This window comes from Nicotiana sylvestris, chromosome 9 (assembly GCF_000393655.2).
Source record: "Nicotiana sylvestris chromosome 9, ASM39365v2, whole genome shotgun sequence".
NCBI classification, from domain to species: Eukaryota; Viridiplantae; Streptophyta; class Magnoliopsida; order Solanales; family Solanaceae; genus Nicotiana; species Nicotiana sylvestris.
In genome coordinates, this window is record NC_091065.1 from 150,466,911 (window position 1) to 150,491,920 (window position 25,010).

At 38.5% G+C, this 25,010-nt stretch overlaps 2 protein-coding genes across 3 annotated transcripts; both read right to left on the reverse strand.

Moving 5' to 3' along the window:
- Positions 1 to 5,633: 5,633 nt before the first annotated feature.
- On the reverse strand, positions 5,634 to 10,735 carry LOC104219167 (protein IMPAIRED IN BABA-INDUCED STERILITY 1-like). 2 transcript variants are annotated; one of them, XM_009769802.2, is made up of 9 exons: positions 9,928 to 10,735; positions 8,881 to 9,165; positions 8,428 to 8,745; positions 8,027 to 8,254; positions 7,708 to 7,805; positions 7,325 to 7,379; positions 6,746 to 7,195; positions 6,260 to 6,377; positions 5,634 to 6,153 (listed from the first exon to the last, which is right to left on the reverse strand). In XM_009769802.2, the coding sequence occupies exons 1-9, from the start codon at positions 10,327 to 10,329 to the stop codon at positions 6,146 to 6,148; spliced, it is 1,962 nt and encodes a 653-aa protein (XP_009768104.1). In that variant the 5' UTR covers positions 10,330 to 10,735; the 3' UTR covers positions 5,634 to 6,145. The 2 variants fall into 2 exon arrangements, with proteins under 2 accessions (XP_009768104.1, XP_009768103.1); XM_009769801.2 differs by having other exon boundaries at positions 7,271 to 7,379; positions 9,928 to 10,734.
- Positions 10,736 to 15,718: 4,983 nt separating this feature from the next.
- LOC104219168 (probable WRKY transcription factor 4) lies at positions 15,719 to 20,251 on the reverse strand. The gene is made up of 4 exons (XM_009769804.2): positions 19,542 to 20,251; positions 17,557 to 18,260; positions 17,301 to 17,459; positions 15,719 to 16,184 (listed from the first exon to the last, which is right to left on the reverse strand). The coding sequence occupies exons 1-4, from the start codon at positions 19,935 to 19,937 to the stop codon at positions 15,902 to 15,904; spliced, it is 1,542 nt and encodes a 513-aa protein (XP_009768106.1). The 5' UTR covers positions 19,938 to 20,251; the 3' UTR covers positions 15,719 to 15,901.
- Positions 20,252 to 25,010: the final 4,759 nt, after the last annotated feature.

A 25,010-nucleotide genomic window follows, 5' to 3' on the forward strand; every position in this document is an offset into this window, starting at 1 on the left:
CCTTTTAATACCTTACTAACTTGTAATACTCTATTACAAGCCACTTTATAATAACTTTATTACAAATACTTTACAACTCGACTAACTCTAGCCAAGACTCAAACACAAGGGTTTAAGATTTACAAAGGGTTTCTTACAGAATATTTCTAAACAAGCTAAGTAGAAATTACACTTAATGAACTATTACAAAGTTACAACTCAACTAAGGACATACAATAACTTGATATGGGAACTGGTCCGTAGTCGTGTTGTTCTTTGTTTTTGATGCACTTGAGAATTGCTTGCTGGATGATGAATCATGTGAGAGAGCTTTTTTGTGTATTCTCTAAGTGTTGAAATCTTTGTTTTACCTTCCTTGATGTTAATAAGACATTTGTGACATCACTTGGGATGATGTAAGAAAGGTAGGTAAAAGACACTCACCATAAAATTGGCTGATGCACTGTTTCTACACTGTAGCGTGTGCAGGCAGCAACTTTACAGTTGAGGCAGTTGACTTGTGTAGTTTCCTCTGGAAATGATAGCTATCTGTTCCCTCTGTTGTTCCTATGACTCTGAAGAGTTGAAGCATATCCCAAGCTGGAACCTTTTGATCTTAAGGTCTTGAGGATACGTAACTGGTTCCTTATCTGGTTCTTGACAGTAAGTTTGTTAGATCATCAAAACATAAAACAAGGTACTTGTAACCTATCAACACTGTACCTCAATTGAAATCCACTCCTCCTTGTGTAACTAATGATCAATCAACATCCCCCACTTCTCTTAATGCCTTATTTTCCTTAAACAGTCACATCTCACCTACATCCTTAATCCATGATAGTCAATTACTTGTAATGAATGTTTGCAATGACTGTGAATCATCTTCATATGAGAAAGTTGCACTCAATCCAGCATGGCAAGCAGCAATGACTCAGGAGTATGAGGCATTACATGCAAATCATACATGGGATGTTGTACCCTTACCAAGTGGTAAACAAGCCATTGGCTGCAGATGGGTTTATAAGATAAAACACAAAAATGATGGAACAGTAGAAAGATTCAAAGCTAGGTTGGTAGTGAAGGGCTATACTCAACAAGTAGGCATAGACTACATTGAGACCTTCAGCCATGTTGTAAAGATGACAACAGTTATAGCTCTTATAGCTACAGTAGTAAAGAAATAATGGAAAAATTTTCAGTTGGATGTGAATAATGCTTTCCTCCATGGAGATCTCCATGAGGACGTGTATATGCAGATGCAACTAGGGCTAGAAACTGATTCTCCAGGCTTGGTCTGCAAGTTGAACAAGTCATTGTATGGCCTTAAACAGGAAAGCAGACAATGGTACTCTAAGCCGATTGAAGCTCTATGCTCAAGGGGATATGTGTACTCCTTGAATGATTATTCCCTCTTCTACAAACCGATCTTTCAGAGATTGTTCAGCTTAAACTTTTCTTACATGATCAGTTTAAGATCAAAGATCTGGGAATACTACATTATTTCTGTCACATCTCAACCTTGGGAGGTGTGGTTGGCACCCGATGCCCGAAGGCCCGAGCGAACCAACCATGAGATATGATCTGAAATATAATAACCTGCAGGCAGAAGAGCCCAACACGACATATATATATATATATATATATATATATATATATATATATAAACTAGGCCAACAAGGTTGCAACAACGGTATAACAGCTATCCAGAAGGCCGATAGGGCGATACGAAAAAATATATATACAATGACCGCTAGTCTGCAAGCCTCTAAGAGTGTAAGACAATCTCAACAGGGCGAGACAAAGCCCCCTAAATTCCCAAAACCACACATATACATCTGTAATAGTACCTATGGACTCAAAGTCGGCAACTCCGAAGAAGTGGAGTGCGAAATCCAACGCTGATCCTGGGGGTCCTACTGAGGAGGCACGCTACTCTGGCTATCTGAACCTGTGGGCATGAACACAACGCATAAAAATACGTCAGTACGAAATATGTACTGAATATGTAGGGCGGCAAGTGTAACATGAAAAATGTAATTAACAAGAGAAGAGACATAGAGATAATTTGAATTCTGAAACTAGCCTCGGTAGGAAACTAAAATTCAACATGGATATAAATGTATGCTCGTGACACCGTCGTTCACTATCGCTACTTATAATATATCACATTATATAATAATAAATCCCTCTGTGGGGCTATAATATCCATAACATACCCGGCCATAATAAAGGCTCGGTAGAATCGTACCCGGCCACGTGAAGCTCGGTAATCCCAACTGATCAGTGGTTACACAATATGTGTCATACCTGGCCGTCTATAGTGCGACTCGATAATGAAAGTAAATACATACATATACTAAATCATGAATTATATAGGTGCAATGCGAAACTAACCTTAAAAGACATATTCTAAGAAGAGTCGAAATGGCCTATCATCATTATTCCCCGACTATCATGGTTGTGAATAAAAATATTTAATTTTCAAATACGAGCCAAAAATTACTAAGAACATGAGAGTTATTTATTATGAGTACCTTTGAAGTAAATGTTACTTATTCATGATTTATATGAACGTCGAAAGGAGAATGAGTAAAAAGGCTCTAGTTCTTTTTAAGCAAGGAACAAGGAAATCCGAGAATTCATAGATATCCTCTAGAGTAAGCAATCTATGAGAAAAGATCAGGTCTAAGCATCTTTATAAGTTGAAGGTGAAATAACTCGAATCCGACGAGACAATTCGATAAACGTTTATTCGAATTCTAGTCATGCCGAAAAGTATAGCGAAAGCCCTACATACCTTGTCGATGGAGTTATATACTGTTTCCAAGACCTCAAAAGCCTTAGGAATGATTTCCTACATAATACAAACCATTCAAAATCAAATTCAAGCTCATAGCTTAAATAATTCTTCATTTAGACATTTACGCGAACAACTTGTGGCCATGAATTTGTAGACTCTTTTGTAGATTAATTTCCCCCCAACACACCACCAAATTTTACTTTACTATATCTCCTCATCGACAGGATTCCACCCATGTCTTCACAGATCCAAACAACACAATAAAACCATATAGAACAGCCCCAACAATCAAGCCATATTAAGATAGGTTTCTTAACAAAATCAAGAACATTTCTATAGAGGTTTCAACTATTTCTTAGGAATTCTTATGGTAGAAGTTTACAAAGATCAAAGAGGAAGTTAAATCATACCTTATGTGACCAGAATTACTCAAAATTCGAAATTACTTCAAGGCGGAGTCTTGCTATGAAAAGTGAAACACCGAAGAATTCACGATTCCGAAGCTACCATGGTGTTCTCCATCTTGAGGATGACTAAATTGTTGTTATGCTTGGCTAGATGGATGGGAGAAGTTTGAGAGGAAATCCCTAGGTTTTTGGTTCTGTTTTGGAGAGGATAAAACGCAGGGGTTCTGTTTTAAAAATTGACTTAAATAAAGAAATTTTAACAAACCCGACTAGGCACACTGTTCCCATAACAGTGTGCACCCCTGTACGAAAATGTTAATATCTCTCTACTCCAAAGTCGTATTAACGAACAGTTTATTGCGTTGGAAACTATACTCATAGACCTTCGATTCGGTAGGTAGAACACACCATAACTCCTAGTATATTATTGAGAGAAAAGTTCATCAACATTTTATACAAATTTCAGTGAAATTTAAACCCGTAACTTGCGCGCGATCTTTGTCGAATTTTTAATCACAACTCAAATGACTTCCAATCTTAACGTATAACTATCGCATCATTTAAATATCTCATAGAAATTATATTCCTATCGAATTAGCCCATTTACAGTATGATAACGTCGAATACACAAGGTGTAACATTTTCCTTGGCTTGGAGGTTTTGTATACAGCTGATGGTGTGATCATTTAACAAAGAAAGTTTGCTCGGGACATGCTTAAGGAATATGACTGCCTCCCATACAGTAGTCTTTCTACTCATCTTGATCCCAATGAGAAGCTGATGGCCAAAGAGGGAAAACCATTATCAGATCCTACATATTACAGAAAATTTGTGAGAAAGTTATACTTTCTTACAAATACCAGATTAGACATAGCTTCCAGTGTACAATATCTCAGTCAAATCATGTAGGATCCCAGAGAACCACATTTGAAAGCTGCCTTCCATCTGCTTAGGTGTTTGAAAAGTGATCCCACTCTAAGAATTTTTCTGTCCAATGATTCTGATTGTAGTCTGAAAGCATACTATGACTCAGATTAGGCAGCCTGCCCAGATTCTAGGAGATCAGTTACTGGATACATAGTCCTGTTGGGGAACAGTCCAATTTGTTGGAAATCCAAGAAATAAGAAACAGTTTCCTTATCATCTGCAGAAGTAGAATACAGGTCTTTGAGGAAAGTTGAAGGGGAACTGACTTGGTTGTGCAAACTTTTTCATGAACTTACTATCTCTTACCCTAAACCAGTCTCAGTCTTTTGTGACAACCAATCTACTTTGCACATAGCTAGAAGTCTTGTTTTTCATGAAAGAACTAAACATATTGAAGTCGACTGTCATTTTGTGAGAGACAAGCTTTATGAGGGCCTCATTTCCTTACATCACATTGCTACTGCTACTCAATTAGCAGATGTACTTACCAAAGTTCTCACAGGTGTCAAACATTCTGCCCTCTTAAACAAGTTGGGTGTGAAACTTTTACCTCCAACTTGAGGGGGGGAGTATTGAGATGTATTTATGTTTCATGCTTTTATACCTTGTACCTTTAGCTTTACGTGTTGTACAATTAGTTACAGTTAGTTAGTGTTGGTTTGTGTTAATTAGTGGCTCAGCTTAGCTGTCAGTTAGAGTTAGTTAATTTTGTCCTGTACTAATGTGTACATATACACTGTTACATAACAATACAAAAGTAGTTCATTTTCTCATTTCTGAAATCGGTCTTCTTCCTCTTTCTCACGCGAAGCTTCTAGAGCTCTTCAATGGAGCTTAGTCGAGTGACAATTCACTCGTTCATGGTGTAAATTGACAGATTCAATATTTCACAACTTCACGCTCATTAGCAAACTCAACCCTTGTCGATAGAGCATGTATTCTACTTACTTCCATTACAGCCTTAAGCATCTCTGACGTGTTTTCACACTTTTGAATGTGAGAATAAACATCATTCAAAGTTCTACTCTCTTTGTTATACGTAAGGATTTAAATTATATCCACTAAATAGTGCAATGATATTTTTATACTATCCGCGTAATTTAACCTTCTATAGAATAGAAGGCAACTTATCTTTTCTTTAAGTTACTAATTAATTCCACTTGTTATGATTAGTTGCAATTACCTTTTAAATGGTCTGATAGCGTAAAAAAACGCCTACAATGGATTATATGTAAATCATTAACATGTGATGTCACTTGTATGTACATACAAGAGTATAACAACTTTCAAGTCAAAATATTCCAACATCTATGGTATTATCAAGAGCCTTCTTTAAGGCATAACGCCGTATTGCAATGGCAAATTCTTCTACCAGGTTGGAACCTTTGTAGATCAAAGTAACTCATTTGGTTTGTGATAACGGATCATATCTCTTTCTGTCCCATCCTCTATCGACATTCTTCCGTATAATCAATTGTATCCGAATAGATATATACACAAATTATCAAAGACACAAAGGATGGTGGAATATTGGAATTTGTAGTATATAATATATAAACATGTGAACTAATGGAACATATGTGTGTGTGTACATATTTTCCAGTTACAATGAGGGAAGCCTAGACACTAATCAAGAAATGGAAGGAAAAAAGGTTCAGGGGATACATGTTGCGATTCTCCAGCATATTATCAAATTCCAATTCTGCCAACCACTTTCAGGATTCAGCATCAAGATTCTGGCGATTCCATCATATTTGGTATAAAAACTAGTAGGAGTATCTCTTTCACCAGTCAATGTCTTTGTCTGCACGATCTCTTTACTAGTTTCCCAAATGATTTGCCAGAAAAAAAATAAAGTCGCAAGGGTCAGAGTTCACCGAGGCCAATTCATAAATAGAGTGGCCAGGGCAAAAATGAAACGAAAAGGCCACATTGCTTAACAGACTTTGATTTTCTTTCTCGATCAACAAAAAGTTCTCCCGAGTCACTTCACTGGCTAAGGGATGCAGGATGCACTTCTAGCTCATTCTCATTATAAATCTACAGAAGAAACCAAATTTGGCTGAGGTTTCTATAAAATAGCAATGGTTCTTTATGGATTTTCTGCAGTGAGAAAGAGAAACTACCAGATATAGAATGTCTTTACCTCTATAAAACCGGGATCTGCGACCATCTTGGCGAGTTTGATTATCGCGCTTTGCATCACTCCTCTGTTGTATCAATGGTCCTGAGAACCCAACCCTTCTTTGTTTGTCATTGTAGTCCTGTTTCATTTAGAAAGATATACAGCTTTATCTCCAACACAGATATTCTGTAATATTGCTACTTGTGGGCCTTTACGAATACCAGGTTTCACAAGTAACATGGCAGCAGCAGCAAAAAAATTTAAACTTTTATTGCATTACATGATATTTAAGTTACTCCAGTTAGAAGGAAAGGTTCATCGTAGGTCCAATCCTCCTGTTTCAGAAGGCCCTCAACCAGCGGAGTTCACAGACTGACTTCTGTTGCTAATAAAGACTTGCCTTTTGAAATGCAATAACATCTCTAAGGATACACATACCGACCCTAACTTGTTTGGAACTAAGGTGTAGTCGTTGTTGTTATTGTATAATAGATCGAGAATACTAACCTCTGACAATTCTTGAGACTCGTGAGTATATTGCCTGCCAATAGAATGCGTGGCGTCATTGTTGTGGCCTCTGTCTTCGGTGTTGATCCTGCTCGAAAAGTCATAACTACCTTGCATGTTTAAATCCGAGGTATCTGCAGCATGCAGTACATTGGAAAGGTCAAAGGCAATCAACTTTTGACTTCTTGAATTGGCCTGTGGATGTGGCCTTGTGGCTGCAGAATCTTGCTTTCTCTTTTTCGCCCAGGTAACCCCACTTGACGCTGCCATTTGAGCAGGGACAGATCGAATGCTTTCGCCCTGAGATTCTTCGGTCGTCTGAGAAACCTCTGACACTGTATCATAAGATGGCTTCATTGATATACGTGCCACGGTAGCTCCTTTTCCCTTAGAAATATGACCACTATCACCATTGTTTCTACGACCATTGTGGATATTGACTTCAGATTCCTTCATAAATAAAAAGGAAGCGTGTCAATGTACCATCAATATGCAATGTATCTGTATGAGAGACTGGACAAAGACCTCAGTTGAGGCCACTATGCCGAAGTTGCTCGATTTTTGAAGATCTTTTTGCACCTTTCTTGAATCTCTTGAAGCTCCAGATGCTTTCATTGTGGAACTGGCCTTCTTTCTGAAAATGTAAGAGGTTGCAGATCAGATTAAGCTTCTAAACTGAGGGGAAGATAAGTGCAAAATCATAGGAGTGGAGTTTCTCCAAATTAAGCAGTTGGAGATGGATGAAATAGATATGTTTAAGCTATAATGTTGAACTAGTACTCGAACCAGTGAAGGAACAGCGAAGAATCATCTTTCTTTTTGTGCATACAAATGCATGCAGATTAAGTTTGTTGGCTTTTACTACATTAGTATATCTGTACCATCCAGATGACAAGCCGACAATTTGAGGAACTACAAGCAGAAAACACTTTCTGTGAAGGACAAAGAAGAAAGGAATTCACCTCCGTGCTTCTTCTCGGAACTTTGCATCAATTTCCTTGTTTGGGGGGTACTTAGGCAAGCTTGATGGATCACAAGCGTAAGGTTTTGTATTGAAATACTGCAGAAAGGTATACGACAAATGTTGAACCAAAATATTAGCATGTTGGGAGAATTGTGTTGAATTTGGAAACAGGACATCCACAAAAAACTGAGATAGCTCGAGGACACTCAGTCTTCAGTAGTGCCAAGGGAAAAAACAAAAGAAGGAGATTTTTGAGTAAAAATGAAAATTTTCAATGAGAAAAAGATTCACGTACTGCTATCTGAATGAAGACTTACCTCAGAATCAATAGCAGATGAAGCAGTTCCACGTCTGTGAGGGTCAATTGAAAGAAGTTTTTCTATAAGGTTGACAGCAGTTTTTGGTAATTCTTTACATCTATCTCGAAGTGTACTCTCATAAGGATGTTGGGGTTTAAAAATTGTTGCAAGTGGAAGTTTAGACTTTCTCCAGTATTCGTCAGATGGAGAACCACAGAGTTTGAATATTTTGTGCAATTGTTCAACCTGCAAAAAGTAGAGAACCAAACTTTTTCATAATTGACTAAAATCAGTAACATCACAAGGTTACTTGGCATAGGATTAACATACAAGCAAACCATCATTTTCAAGACTTTATTCATTGATCTCCTAGTAGGAAATGTTATCAAAAGCAATTCTAAACTTCTAAAACCACATACCTCAGTCCTCCCTTTCAGGAGAGGCCTCCCGAAAAATAGTTCTGCAAAAACACAACCAGCACTCCACAAATCCACCGTTAGCCCATAATTTGTGGATCCCAGCAGAAGTTCAGGAGGTCGATACCATAATGTAACTACGCGGCTGGTTAGTGGTTGCTTGTGCCTAGCACTAAGGAAATTTGCAAGACCAAAATCTGCTATCTTTAGAATTCCTTCATTGTTTATCAAAACATTGGATGTTTTAATATCTCGGTGCATTATACCTCGAGAATGACAATGCTCTAGTCCACTCAGCAGCTGCCGCATATAGCATTTGATCTACTTCCATCCAAAAAAAGAAACAAAAATTTGAGATGTTCTTTTCCTTTTTGCAAGTCAAGAAATTCAAACAGTGACCTTAACACCAAATTTAATGGTAGAGACTAGAGAGTCATAGCTTAAATATTAACAAACCTGTAAATCAGTGAACTTGATGTCAGGACATGACAACAGTCCAGAGAGGTCATGTTCCATGTATTCAAAAACAAGGTATATGCAGCATGATAACCGAGAAGTGATTATTCCAATCAGCTTCATGATATTTGGATGGTCAAGTTTGCGAAGAATTGTTATTTCTCGGGCCATAAATCTGACACTATCTGGCTGGAAATTGTCAAATTTCACCTTCTTCAGGGCAACCATTTTACCAGTCTCGATGTCACGTGCACGATAAACACTGCTGTATGTACCTTGTCCAATCTACAAATGTAGAAGGCAGAACAAACTATTTGTAAGAAGAAAAATATTTTGCAGTCATTAAATGATGATATACAACTGAAATAGCCTGTCCTAGTGTCAGTGTCTCAATGCATTAGGCGGTCAAGGCCTAAATATGTTGTCAAATTTGAAAATATAAATAAGTAGGACACTAACAAGATAATAAAAGAAATAGCCATAAGAATGTGGAGATAAATAAACCAACCAAAAACATTATCAGCTCGAGATTAAAATAATTAGAAAGTCAATTATATGTAGCTCATCCTGTTGGTATCATGGTATGGAATGACATTAGAAAGATACACCAATTTTTAAAACACGGTATCCATTTTGAGGATCAGAAAAATTGTACCATAGATAATGCAAGGTTTTTCTCCACAAGAAACTGTGTTTTCATTACAATAATCAACATCATTACTACACCTCAATACAAACTAGTTGGAATCAACTACATAATTCTTCAATATCATTTGTTCCATTTCAAACATTCCATTTCCAGCTGTGTTTTTCATTGAACCAACAAAACCGTATTCCATCTAATCGAGGCCGCGGAGGCGGATGGAGCATATAATGCATGGTTCAAGGGAACTCATTATTTCAGCCACGAAATGTAGATATATACATGAAAATCACTAAAACTTCAACAAATATTAAATTATGAACCCATAAAGTTTGAACCTAAATATTGAACTCCATCAAATTTAAATTCTGGATCCGGGTCTGATTAAACGGGACATTAATTACCTTTTCTAACCTCTCGAACGCGTCTGATCTAAGGGGCAGCCAACCCTCAATAGCGTCAGACGCGACGGCAGTGAGCCACACGGGCCAACCAGCAGCCAAATGTTCTCCTTCTGTTAACCTTCCAAATTTGATACTAAAATTAGCCTTTTTTTCATTGCTCCCTTTCTTGGAACCCCTACAATTCGAGGAATTCCTTCGAATTAAAGATTCTGCCTTCTCCTTCTCGGGTTCCTCTTTAATCTTCTCCAGAGGGCCAAATCCCCTCTTATTAACATGCTGCAAATTGGGATCTTTAATAACTTCTCCATTTCTGTTAATAACAGCAGTTTTTATAGAGGAGGAATCGTAATTGTGGTGTGGCGGGGAATGGGCCGTGGCCTGCTTGGAGCTGACACAACCCATGTCCCCCCATCAAAGGAATAAAAACTCTTATGGGAAAAAAGGATCACACACAGGGGGAGGGGGGAAGAGAGAAAAATAAGGATCAAAATTGAAGTCCCTACATTAGCTCATTATTGAATCTTGGTTGTAAAAGATTGTTGTTCCAAAAATTAAAAAAAAAAAATTGAGCTATTTTTAGGGAAGCAGCACATTTTGGGAGGGTCAAAGATTTGATGACCCTATGAGAAACGGCGAGATATGTGGAGGAAAGAGGATTTTTCCAAAAGAAGAGGGTATTTTTGGTTGTGTTTATGGGTTCAACATTTGTCATCTTTTTTTCTTTTTAAAACATTGGTTATAGCCAGAAATTTGACTCATTGCATGGAGAGGGAGAGAGAGAGAATGGATTGGCGCCATAGGTGACATGTAGCCGTTAAAGTTTGTTATTCCTCGTCATGCTTTTTACTGTTTTTGGATTGGGAAAAGGTACACATTTGCCGCTATAGCATATGGTTTACATTTGCCCTTAGTTATACTTTTCATCCGGATCTATCTTCACCATTAATAAAATATTTATAGTTGCCCTCAATTCAGTGGCATCGAACCCTTCTATTAATTTGTTTATATCAGCTGCCAGGTCAGCAGGTCCCACCCATGCAGGGGATCCCCTACCAAGGCAATCTTCACCTCACCAATCGCAGACGAAACACACAACATAATCGCGGCACTAGGAGAAACACCATCCCAATGCAATTCTACAAACAAACCGGTACTACAAAGTGCTCATGTGGAGCTTATATAGCCTTGGATTCTCCCTCCTCAATAGCTATCTTTTGGGTATGGTTCTTCCTAGGTTGTATGAATGGTGTCAGAGTCACCCACCACCCTTTGTGCCCACCGTGCCTCGGATGGTGACGCCGATATTGCAGTGTTCGCCTGGGGCTAGAAATGTCTAGCACACAGCCGTCGAGTACGACGGATACGGAGCATGATGGTTTGTTACGATCTATTGTTAGGAATGAGACTTGAGTCCCACATCGGTACTACAAAGTACTAATATGGGGTTTATATAGCCTTGGACTCTCCTATCTTAATAGCTAGCTTTTGAGATGTGATTCTCCCTAGATTGTATCACACTAGCAGAAACACCATCCCAATGCAATTCTACAAACAAACCGAAAACAACAGAATGATTATGCACACAAAGATACCACCCATCAAAGTGTTCCAAGAAAACCAAATCCGTCTCTGAAAATTCATCAAACAGTTGAAAATTGAGATTCTTCCACAAACACAATAAAGGTTCAAAAAGGTATTCCTCAAATCAAGAAACAAATCAAACTCAGACCTCAAAACAACTGAATAGCTTCACCAGTCCATATACAAGATCTAAGTCCAGAAGTAAAAGCAAATTGATCAAGAATTAAATTTTGTTTCCTCGCGTAATTGCAAAACACAAGATTCTTTTGTGGGTCATCACTAATTGAATAGCTATGAAGCATGGTATTATACATTTAAAGATTTGGTTTTTTATGTATTTGAAAATTGAAGCTACGTAATCTGTATAGTGGATTGAACATGCTAAAAGTTTGCTTAGTGTAAAAGGAATTGGGTCTTGACCAGTTTTGACCATGGCTATCCAACGGGACGGGACGGGACCAAATTAACGAGACGGGATGGGACGACATTTAAGCGGGACGGGACGAAACGTTCGTCCCATCCCGTCCCGCTAACAAACGGGGTGGGACGGGATGGGACGGGTTCGTGGGCCTTAAGTTTTTTTTTTAAAAAAAACGTCTAGTTTTTTGAAAATTACTATGTTTTTAAAGTTTGCAACGGCTAGATTTTTGACTTATTTAATAAACTTAAATGTTACTATGTTAAAATGAAAATTAGAAAACTAAGTAAAGAATTATAAAATATTAAAACAAAAGACTTGTAATGAAATATTCTAGTAATTATAAATTTATAATAGAGTTATAATTTATTTAATATAATTTCAAAGTATTAACTATTAAGTAACTAAGACAATTCATAAATAAAATTCAACGCTTAGAGTCTTTTATTTTATTAATAGAATTTTCAAATCTCAAATACAAAGAGCACCTAATCTACGCAGCCACCTTCTAGGAAGGATTCTCTTTGAACTAGGTCTCTTAGTAGCCAATTACAAATTATCATACTAATATTTGTAAGCTCCTATATAGCTTCTTTGTAACTTATCAATTCTCTCGGACATTCTGCTGGAATTGGCAATGTTGATTGATGTTCCATGAGCTCCATGCCGTCATCGCTCCTAGTGGTGAGTCATTTCATCAATATGTTTTCTAATTCTAGATCGAGGAGAAGGGTTAGGATTAGGATTACTACTACTTTCACCTTTACTATTTTTTTTACTACTTTTCTTAAAAATGCCAAATACATTTTTAGGTACCATAATTTAAATACGAAATTAAATTAAAAAAAGCTAACACAAATATTAAACACACAAATGAAATACAAAAATATAACACGTAAAGTAAACACAAAAATCAAGCACTAAAATGATACGCAAAAATTATATATTAAAATTAGGAGATGGAACGAGTGCACCGTGATTAAATATTGAAACTTGAAGAAATTGCCCAAAATATTGCTCCAAATACTTAACGAATTAATTTGAAGCTTGAAAGTTGCTCCAAAAAATTTGCCCAAATACTTGAAAGTTATCACTTGATACTTGATAGTTGATACTTGATGGTAACAAAATTGAGAGAATAATATAGAATATAGATAGAATATTAGAATGTAAGAGATTTGAGAGAGAAGATTGATTTTTTGTGGGAAAAAATGAAGAAGAATGGGGGTATTTATAGTAGAAAATAGGGTCAAAGTGTAATTTAATAAACTTAGGGGTTATATTAAAAGTTTGGGGGTAGGGGTGTTTTGGGGGGGGGGGGGTAGGGGCTGTGTTGGACCGTTGGCAACGGCTATTTTTGCAATTTAAGCCGTTGCCCAACGGCTAGTTTTTTAAAAAAAAATCTGGCGGGAAGGGATGCGGGACGGGACGGGACAAACGGGACGAAATGGTCGTTCCGTCCTATCCCGTGTCCCGTTTAACATTGGCCCATCCCATTTAACTTGAAGCGGGACAAGACAGGACGGGATCGGGATGGGACGGAATGGCCCGTCCCGTTGGACGGCCATAGTTTTGACCATTAAGGCATGAAATTGAGTGATGTCAGAGATTTTATTGCATGATTGTATTTGAGAAATTATGTTTTTATCATTGGAAAACATGAGTATTACTTGGGTGGGACTTAGATGACTTGGCAGCTGATATGGGCTAATTAATAAAGGGGTGCGATGCCACAATAGAGGAATATTAGGATTGAGGGCAATTTTAAACAGTTCATTAAAGATTGGATCAGGACGAAAAATATATCGGGGACAATATAAACTATATATCATAATAGAGGGACAAAATAGGACCTTTTCCCTTTTGGATTTTACTAGCTTTTATAGTATCCCTAGAGGTGTACATGGATCGGGTTGGTTCGGTTTCTATCAAAACCAAATCAATTATATCGGTTTGAATTGGTTCGATTTTGTCGGGTTTTTCGGGGTTTCGAATTTTTTTTGTTACATGTATATTAATCTTACTTTATTAAAATTATATATAAAGCTTTGATAAGTGAATATATGTTTAGTAAATATGGAAAAATTTGACAAACATGATCTATTAAAATATTCTAATGGAAGAATTTTTTTAGTAACACATGATAGTTATTTTCTTAGTCGTCTAACAATAATTTTTCGTTAATTTACGCTTTCAAGGTTAATACATGAGAGGATCTCAAATATTTCTATATTTTCTAAAGAAAAATCATTATAAAGTCTTAAAAATATAAATAAAAAATTGCATATTTATATGTCGGTTTGGTTCGAGTTTTTTTACTCAATACCAAACCTAGTCGGGTTTTTTAATCGATTTGGTTTGGTTTTTCGGTTTAGTGCGATTTTCCGGCTCGGTTTGCCTGTATCCTTTTCCCAATTTTTTTTTCCTTTTTGTTTTTGTTAACGGTTTCATATCCGCCCTAACTAAATGTGAAAATGTTTCCTACTAAGAGTTCCTCTATTCCGTGAGGTTCGCTTCGAACCTCTAAGTAATAATGGAAGGTCCGTTCATCCCTCCATACTTTTTAATCATCTCTCTTCATTGATGGATCGAAGTAGGAGGCATAGGAAGTAAACACATTATTCGACTTTTATTATAGTTAAACACTTATTAAATGATATAGTTTGAATATTAATTAAGTTTCTTAATGGTACTTTGTATTTATCAGCTAATACTCAAGATATGCTTTTGTTTGCGTTACCGCTGAGTCGGTTTCATATTATATGTCACTTTTTTGTATCTATTTCAAAACAAAAATTATGTATTTGGAAACTACTTTATCTTAACATTCTACTTTACCCCCGATGACTTTAGCTTTAGGGTCCCATTTAACATAAAAACTGTTTTTTTTATAAGGATGAAAAAAATGAGAAGTGGCATGTGAAACTCTTACCCCCCCTTTCATTTAATTTTTAATGATTCAAGTGAATTTGGCCTATGTGTATTTCGTTAATTATATATCAAGTCCTCCTTTATTTTGTAAATTCCATGTCAGGTCAAACACAATCGTATAAAATGGGAAGGACTATTAGTTGCTTTAGCAGGGGGCTACCTCCCGGGAGAAATTCAAAAATAGCCAGATTTACAAGTGATCATTCAAAAATAGCCACAGTCTCAAAAGTAATCGAAATTTAGCAATTTTTCATGTAAAGATAATTTGGACGAAAACACTATTCAAAATTCGGAAAAATACTCCAATATAATATACTGAAACTCCAGCATATTATACTGGAGTTCCAACATAAGTATACTGGAACTCCAATATATTATACTGGAGATATTGTATAAATAATATACTGGAGTTCCAATATAATATACCGGTCCAGCATAATATACTGGAGATTGGAGTATATTATACTGGAACTTTCTACGTGTTGGAGTTCCAGCACTATGCTGGAAGTCCATACACAGGGGCACCGATCTCCAGTATATTATTTTGGAACTTTCCGTGTTGTAGCAAAATAATGACTATTTTTCAATGACTTTGCAAACACTGACTATTTCTGAATGATCAGTCCGAAAACTGGCTACCCCGTGTTACGGGTTTCTGAGTTGTTGATAATAAGAACTGCTCTCAATTCTACAGGTTGTTCATTAATCAATGAAGTAAAATAACTGTATTAATTGGGGCCATGCATTCCCACTTACTTTTTAAATCCCAGCTAATATTTCCAAGTTCGTAAATCTATATTCCTGTTTTCAGAAAAGTTCATAGGCCATTAGTTTTTGAAGCTAGCTCCAGAAGTTTCAAACTACTGTGAACAAACTATTTGAGCACCTTTAACTGTTTAACAATATATAGACATCTTGCGCAAGTAGCCATAAGATTTACAAACATTATACATCGAATCAGTATGAGGTTTTCAATAAAGATTTAATCTTGATGGCAGCAGCAAATGTATACTTGTTTCACCCTTTCCCTTGTAGTAATGCAACTTATGCTGCAATCTGTTCCTCTTTCAGCTGCCTACACACTGGTATTTCATTGTTGTTATGAAAAGCAACATTTTCATGAAGTGAAGGCCTCCAAGTTGCAACGTCTTGCTCGTTCAACTGGCGAGTACTATCTTGGGCTGTGCTATGACTTCTGTTTCTAGCAATGGGAATATCGTGATTGTGTTTGCCTTCATATGTTGTTATGACAGCTTTTGGATCTGCTGAAGCCCTTTCGACATGTTTGCGGACATTGCATCCAGGATATGTGCAGCGATAATAACTCCTGCATGCAGATCCAAGACTGAATGTCATGCAACTTAAGAGAAGGAATTAAAAGTAAGGACCAGCACAGGGAGAAGACGCATATTTCAGCCGTAAACATGAGAATCATACTCCAAAAGATTTAAGAACAAGCAACTGTTCAGACGGGATTCTAATTCTTTTCTCGTTACGAACTCTTGATCCCAAATGGATTCATTGAAGAAAGATTCTAAGAGCAACTTGGGACAAACAAAACAATAATAAAGTGACATTGGCAAAAGAAAAGAGAAGCTAAAGTGGAACAACGCTCTTTTGTCATCTATCATACCAGTATCAGAAAATGAGATGTGAAGAGCCTGGTAATTTGAAGGAGACCAGAGTCCACTACGGACCTTATTCCTTTCTCCTCTTTTTTTTTTTTTTTAACCTTTTTCTCATTAAAGTCCAAACCACAACTTTAGGAGGGCTCTCTTGATGCCAACTGGATTCATTGAGACAAACAAAACAACAATAAGGTGCAGCGGCAAAAGAAGAGAGAAGCTAATTTGGAACAGGGCCCAATTCACGCCTCGTCCTCCTCCTCCCCCTCTCTCTCTAATGTCCAAAGCAATACTTTAGGAGGCTGAGAATATTTTGCTCAGACATAATGAAAGATGACGTGTAAAATAGACCAAAATAGAATCCAAGATGAAAGATTTGCTCCTACAACTTCCATAAGAATACAATATTTCCTATTTCAATTAATTTATATATTTTTATTGAAGAAGAAGATTTCTTACGGCTTGAAACTGCAGGAACAATGTCCAAGAGAAGTTATCCTGAACAAAGATACTCATCACTCAATGCAAAATCACAAGGCACTAGCCAGAGTAGGGAGCAAGAATATTTATTGGCGCTTAATACTACATTCAAGAATTTGACTTGGACTTAGTAGATTTCTGGATTATTTGTTTTGCATTCACCAAATGCCTAGGGATTTATTCAAGTGGAATATCCTGGACATAGGACAAAAAGCAGGACACAAGTAAACACCACTCCTTTAGACAACTAAAGGGTAGTCCAAGCAAAGATGGATGCAGCAGAACGACTAATGTATTCAAAAGGTCACAGTTAAGATACATAGAGTAAGTAAAAGTACCTCGGATGATGATTCCCCTTCACCACTTTCTGCCCATATTTTCGCCACTTGAACCCGTCATCCAAAATGTCTACTTCACTCCTTGTCTGCACAACAATCTTGGATTCTGATACTGCTTTATGTGATGAAGCGAGATTAGGAGCCTCAACAGCTGTCTTCCTGCATCATGGTTACTTGTATCAGATGCATATTCGTTTCAATTACATTTTCCTTTGTTCATTTTCAAAAAGAGGTTCCTTATGACAAAAGAGCTTACATTCTCTTCACATTTGGTTCATCATCATGTCCCTCTTCTGCTGCTGTTGCAGTGTCCTCAATTTTATCACATTCATTAGAGAGAAGAAGTCCAGATGCCATTTCAGTAGACACTTGTCCAGAACGACCAGGGAGAGCACCATTTAAGCCGTTGACTTCGGTCCCACTCAGCATTTCGCTTTCAGGTTTAGCTTTGGAGCAATCTGAACCATCCTGAGCACAACTATCTCTTCTGCGTTTGCTTGGTTGAGGAAGTTCATGGTTGTGATGGCCTTTATATGTGATCTCAGTTATGTGACCATCAATGGATAGCTCGACCTTCTTCTTGACAGGACACTTGAGATGTGTGCATTTATAGTAGCTCCGAGGACATTCACTTGCTTTAACCATCTTCTGTCCATACTTCCTCCAGTTGTAACCATCACAAGCTGGTCTATCGACAGAAGCAAAAGATGGCTTGTCCTCAGATTGAGAAACCAGTGGCAGTTCAATTTTCTTGGTCTGCTGGTCTGACGGCACAGCATCTAATTGAGGTTGTAAAGAACATTCTGATGGCTCGGTCGACGTTTCAATTCCTAATACTTGAGCTGATGTCCCTTGCGAGGAGAAATGATACTCAGCTTGGGTTTGTAAGTAAGACTGGGATAATGCTGCCTGCGCTGTGACGTGTGCTAGGGCCTGCTGGTGTGACATTCCAAAAGGACTCTACAAGGGGAAGTAGAATAAGTCTATAAGTAACAGCCTGATGCCACTATGATCGACAACTTCGTTTAACTATTATTATTAAGAATATGGATCAAGGGTCTAACTCATTCCAAAAAATAACTCTGAGGTGAGAATTGCTCAAAACCATATAAGGAGACAACAACTCATTCCCTTAACCAATATGGGACACTTACCACCGCCGGCTAGACATCTTATGCATGGAGAATATATTATGGAGGTCCAACATTGGGAAACCAAGAATGAGGATGAGTCTGACTCGGATAACAAATGGTTCTTCGGCCTAATTCAACCACAAAAGTTTAACTCATGAGGCCAGAATTATCCAAGAGTCCAAGACCATATGAGGAAACAACAATTTATTCCCTGAAATAATGTGGAACACTAACAATTACAAACAGTCATGAATTCATCATTGTGGGTGCGGGCATTATCTGGCTCGAAATATATATAAGTTGAAAACTTTTTATAACATATATGCCAAGTCAGCACCCATCATCACCTATTAGTGGTACTCCGCACCCACAAACTTAAAAGCTCAATCTGTCCCTGTGACAAACTCTTTGTCACTTATGCACGAATAACAACAAAAACATCAACTAGGCCTCAATCCCTAATAAGTTTGGGTCGGTTATATGAATCCTCAATCCTCATTCACCAAGTTAACTCTCATCTCATGCTCACCTATGTAGGAATAGTCATTCTTAATAAGAAAACGCCCACTTGTTGGATGTCTTCATAATTATGTTATTCCCCTTCAGGTATATATTAAAATTAATCAAAATAGAAGCTTTTGTTGTACTAAAGGTCAAATCCCAAACTTTGTGCAAACCAAAAGAAAAGCTTCGACATGTGATTTCTAGCTCGTAGTTCACATATAAGAGTTGAAGGGGTGCCTTGGCGTAACTAATAAAGTTGTCATGTGACCAGGACGTCACGGGTTCGAGCCATAGAAACAGCCTCTTGCAGAAATACAAGACTGCGTACAATACCCTTGTGGCCCGGTCCTTTCCCGTGCGCGGGAGCTTAGTGGACCGGGCTGCCCTTTTTTTAGTTCACATATAAGACTCTTGCGAAACTACACCTTTGACTAAAAGCTAGCGCACTTTTCCAGAAGTAGAAACTTATTATGTAGTTGAATTAATGAAGTTACAAAATCACTATTTTCAAGAACCCCAAAATCATGCTTTAAAGCTTTTTCCAGAACCAAACAAAGAAGTATATTTGATTATCTTCTGGAAAATGAACAGTAAAGTCAATTACCTGAAGAGGGGAAAGAAACCCAGGTGAATTAAGCAATCCAGAAGGAGTAAGACCAGTGGGAATCATAAACAAAGGAGAATTTTGAGCCAACATTAAACTCATGGGTTGATTCTGCTTATACCCTAAATTCTTCTGATTCCCCTCTTTACAATTCTCTTCTCCGGTTGAATTTTCAGGGAAAAGAGTCGGTGGTTTTGCTAGTGGAGAAGCCATAGCTCCAGCAAGAAGCTGGGAGAAAGACGGGTATTCGGATTCCGAGAAGAAGCTGGAGACAAGTGTCATTGGACCTGGGCTAAAATAGGGCATATTTCCACCGCCAAAAAATGCTTCAAAATTAGGGGCTCGAGGTGGGATTGTTAGCTCTGAAACTGCTGAAGCTTTGAACTTTTCCCCCATTTTTTATGGCAAAATTCCAAGGGGTTTTCTTGTTTGTTCACCCAGATAAAGATATGAGCGAAGACAAAGTTGTGAAATTTAAGGGGAAAAAAACAAAAAGAATCAATAGTTTAATGTTTGCTGTTGATGAAATGTTAGTGTTCAGGTGAACAATTTGTTGATTCTTTGGATGTTTATAGATATGTATGAGAACGTACAGTCATTGAGTTGTGGGGTGGATTTGTTTAATGAAATTTGGGATTTGGTTATTGGTTACAGCTTTACTTTGTCTGGTTTTGCTCTTCTTTGTTGTTTGCATGTCGTCTTGAAGTTGCCTACAACTTTGGGTTATTATTATTGGACAACGAAATGTTTATAAAACATTATCACTTACGTGCAGGGGCTGCTAAGTTTAGAAGCTGATTTACGATTGAATTTATAGTGTAAAACATTATTATATTATTAGTATAATCTAATATATCCTCGACACCAATTACTTCAAGATTAAGACGTAGCTACCGGGGCTCTTGGCGACTGGTAAAAACTTACCCGCATCGGATATTTATACCAAATCAATAGATATATGACATGTGTCTTGTATATGAATTTCAATCATTTAACCATAGTAAATTACATGTATTCTCATCTAATTAAATTAATTAACTATAGTGAGTTAATATAGTTTGGTGTAAACACCCGGTGTGGATAAGTATTTACCCTTGGCCGCCTGACCCATTTTTAAACTTAGAATTGCAAATTAATCTTCAAATTTTAATTATTATAAGATTGACCTTCTTGCTTAATGAATGCTTAAATGGGATTTGGGTTAATTATAAAGTGAAGGGAAGTTGAGACTTTATCTTTAGACTTTAATGTCTCACTTATTACACTTTGGGCCCAACCTATAACAATAAAATATTTTTAGAATTTAAAAAATAAATTAAAAAAAAACTTCGGATCACCCGGGACCATGCAAACTTGCTCGCAAGATCAAATCACATATATAACATCTAAAATCAAGAATCGATTATTAAAATTCAAGATTTTCAAGTTCAAAACTCATCTTTCCAACTTTTCACATAATACGCTGAAACGGTCTCGGGTCATCCGAGACCCCAACCGAACATGCGTACAAGTGCAAAACCATCATAGGAACCTACCGAAATTGGCAAAATACGGATTCGAGGTCGTTTACCAAAGACATTGAGCGTGGCCAACTCTAGTCATTTTAAAAGTCAAAAATCACTTTCTTTTTTTACAAAACTTCATATATAAACTTTTCGAAAATTGACAAGGATTACGCACGCAAGTCACAAATCATCAAATTGAGTTATAAGAAGTCTCAAAACACAAAACAGAAAGTTAGCATTCAAAATAACCTATTGGGTCCTTACATGTTGGGATTAAATGCCCTGCATTTCTAGAACGTATACAAGGTGACATATGTAGGCCTATACACCCTCCATGTGGAATATTCAAGTATTTTGTGGTCCTTATTGATGCATCTACAAGATGGTCGCATGCGTGCTTATTGTCAACTCATAAAATGGCATTTGCGAGATTGTTGGCCCACATAATAAGGTTAAAAGTATAATTTCCAAATTATGCAATTAAGACAATTCGTCTTGATAATGCTGGTGAGTTTACATCTCAGACCTTTAATGTTTATTGTATAGCTACTAGAATAAAAGTTAAAATGTTCTAGCAGAATGTTGATTAAATGCCTCCAATTAAATGCTAGATGTCACGACCCAAAAATTCCTTTGGAACCGTGATGGCACCTAACACCTCTTGTTAGGCAAGCCAACAATAAATATGTGAAAATAAACTTCAATAATGATAAGGAATAGTATCAAAAAGTGTAATGGTATAAATATCTGAAGTTAAAATGTTAATACAAATGAATCCATCTGAAAATCTGGTGTCGCCGAGTGCATGAGCTCTATAGAATACAAAATACAAAATCTGAACAAAATATAATATTGTCTGGAAGACTGAATAGTAAGAACATAAGATAATAGAGGGGACTTCAACGCCTGCGAACGGATCAACAGTGCTAACTCAAAATCTCCCAACTAATCAGAATTCGGCTTACGGGCATTACCATGATCAACAATATCTGGATTTGTACACGAAGTTGTTGGAGACAAGTTGGGAGCACGAGCACTAGCAAAGGAGAGCAACCTGGACGAGCGTCAGCAAAGGGCAGTGGGAAGCGGTGCGTGAGCTTGCAAGTATATCGAGGGCTGCAAATCAACACAGGTTTGGTTCTCGAGAATTGGTACCTCCCGTTCTACTATTTTCCTTTTGGTGTTAGCTAAATTGATGTTACTTTATATCACAATAGTTAAATCATTCAATAGGTGTACAGGTAATCACTTGTTTCCTTCTAGTTTGATTTGTTGTCCGTTGTGCACTAGCGAGTCTTTGTAGATCTGTCGTAGGTGTAGTGGCGGCAGTCTGGGATGATAGATTAAAGGCATGTCCTCAGGTGGGGCAGAGTGTGGGGCAAAGAGTGGGCCCGGGGTCAGGGGGTGGGTCGGGAGGCAGGGGAGGTAGAGGGGGAAAGGGAGCCTATAGGTTGAGAATCGGGTCATGGAACATAGGTTCGCTAACGAGTAAGTCTATAGAGTTGGCGAAGATCCTTCAGAAGAGGAAGATTAATATAGCGTGTGTCCAGGAGACTAGGTGGGTCGGATCGAGGGCGAGAAACGCGGATGGGTATAAGTTGTGGTACTCTGGAGTCGTGAGGGGTAAGAATGGAGTGGGTATCCTAGTAGATAGCCATCTTAGGGAGTCGGTGGTAGAGGTCAGGCGTGTGAATGATAGACTAATGACTATTAAATTGGTGGTGGGTGAGTGTACTTTAAACGTCGTTAGCGCGTACGCACCGCAAGTAGGTTGTGATGAGGAGATTAAAAGGCATTTTTGGGAAGGGTTGGATGACATTGTTCGTAGTATTCCGCCTTCTGAGAGGTTATTCATAGGAGGGGATTTCAATGGTCATATTGGGTCGTCTGCAGGTGGTTATACTGAGGTGCATGGCGGCTTTGGTTTCGGGGAACGGAACGGAGGGGGCACCTCACTGCTGAATTTTGCCAAGGCATTCGATCTAGTGATTGTAAACTCGAGTTTTCCGAAGCGAGAGGAGCATTTGGTTACTTACCAAAGTTCGGTGGTGAAGACTCAAACTGACTATCTCCTCCTCAGGAGATGCGACAGAAGGTTGTGCGAGGATTGCAAAGTTATCCCAGGTGAGACCCTTGCAATGCAACATAGGCTCTTGGTGATGGACGTTAGTATTATGATAAGAAGGAAACAAGAGGTCAGTACGAGGCCGCCCGAGGATTAGGTGGGGCGCCTTGACTAAGGTTAAAGCCCAGGAGTTGGAAGGAAGGTTGTCGGCAATGGGAGCTTGGAGAAGTAGTGGGGACGCAAACACTATGTGGTCGACGACGGCGGACTATATAAGGAAGGAGGCAAGAGAGGTGTTAGGGGTATCTTCAGGCCGCACCGGTGGCCACAAAGGAGACTGGTAGTGGAATGCAGTTGTACAAGGTAAAGTGGAAGCGAAGAAGGTGGCTTACCTGCGGTTAGTGGGGAGCACTGGAAAGGAGGAGAAGAGAGCGAACATTGCGAGATATAAGGTAGCTAGGAAGGAGGCAAAGATGGCAGTGACGGAGGCAAAGACGACAACTTTTGCTTGTTTGTATGAGGAACTAGGGAACAAAGGCGGGGAGAAGAAGTTACTCCGACTCGCTAAGGTGAGAGAGAGGACGGCTCAGGATTTGGACCAAGTGAGGTGCATAAAAGATGAGGACGACAAAGTTTTGTTGGGGGATGACCAGATTAAGAGGAGATGGCAGACCTACTTTCATAAACTTCTAAATGAGGAAGGGGATCAGGATATTGTACTAGGTGAATTGAGGAACGCCGACAGCCCCCATGAACTAAGTGATTGTCGGGACATTGAGGTCGATGAGGTCATGGAGGTAATGCGCAAGATGAGAAGGGGCAGAGCTACCAGACCAGATGAAATTCCGGTTGAACTTTGGAGGTGTATGGATAGAACAGGTTTGGAATGGCTTACTAAGTTGCTTAATGTTATATCCAAGACTAATAGGATGCCCGAAGAGTGGAGGTGGAGTACAATGGTCCCGTTGTATAAGAACAAAGGCGATATCCAGATCTGTAACAACTATAGGGGTATTAAATTACTAAGTCATACCATGAAAGTTTGGGAGAGAGTGGTAGAAATGATAGTGCGAAGGACGGTGTCTATTTCAGACAACCAGTTCGGGTTCATGCCGGGGCGATCTACCACAGAAGCTATCCACCTTATTAGGAGGATGGTGGAACAATACAGGGATAAGAAGAAGGATCTCCACATGGTGTTTATCGATCTAGAGAAAGCGTACGACAGGGTTCCTAGGGAGGTCTTATGGAGATGCTTAGAGGCTAAAGGGGTCCTGGTTGCCTACATTAGGGCGATTAAGGACATGTATGATGGAGCTAAGACTCGGGTTAGGACAGCAGGAGGCGATTCAGATTATTTTCCGGTTATTACGGGGTTGCACCAAGGGTCTGCGTTCAGCCCTTTCCTATTTGCCCTGGTGATGGATGCTATAACGCATCATATTCAAGGGGAGGTGCCATGGTGCATGCTATTTGCTGATGACATAGTCCTAATCGACGAGACACGACGCGGCGTCAGCGAGAGGTTAGAGGTTTGGAGACATACCCTTGAGTCCAAAGGTTTCAGGTTGAGCAGGACGAAGACGGAATACCTTGAGTGCAAATTTGGGGCAGAGCCGACGGAAGCGGGAGTGGAAGTGAGGCTTGATTCTCAAGTCATCCCTAAGAGGGGTAGTTTCAAGTACCTGGGGTCGTTTATTCAGGGGTCCGGGGAGATCGACGAGGATGTCACACACCGTATAGGGGTGGGGTGGATGAAATGGAGGTTAGCGACGGGAGTCCTGTGTGACAAGAAAGTGCCACTGTTACTGAAAGGTAAATTTTATAGGGCAGTGGTTAGGCCTGCTATGTTGTATGGGACCGAGTGTTGGCCGGTGAAGATCTCACACATCCAGAGGA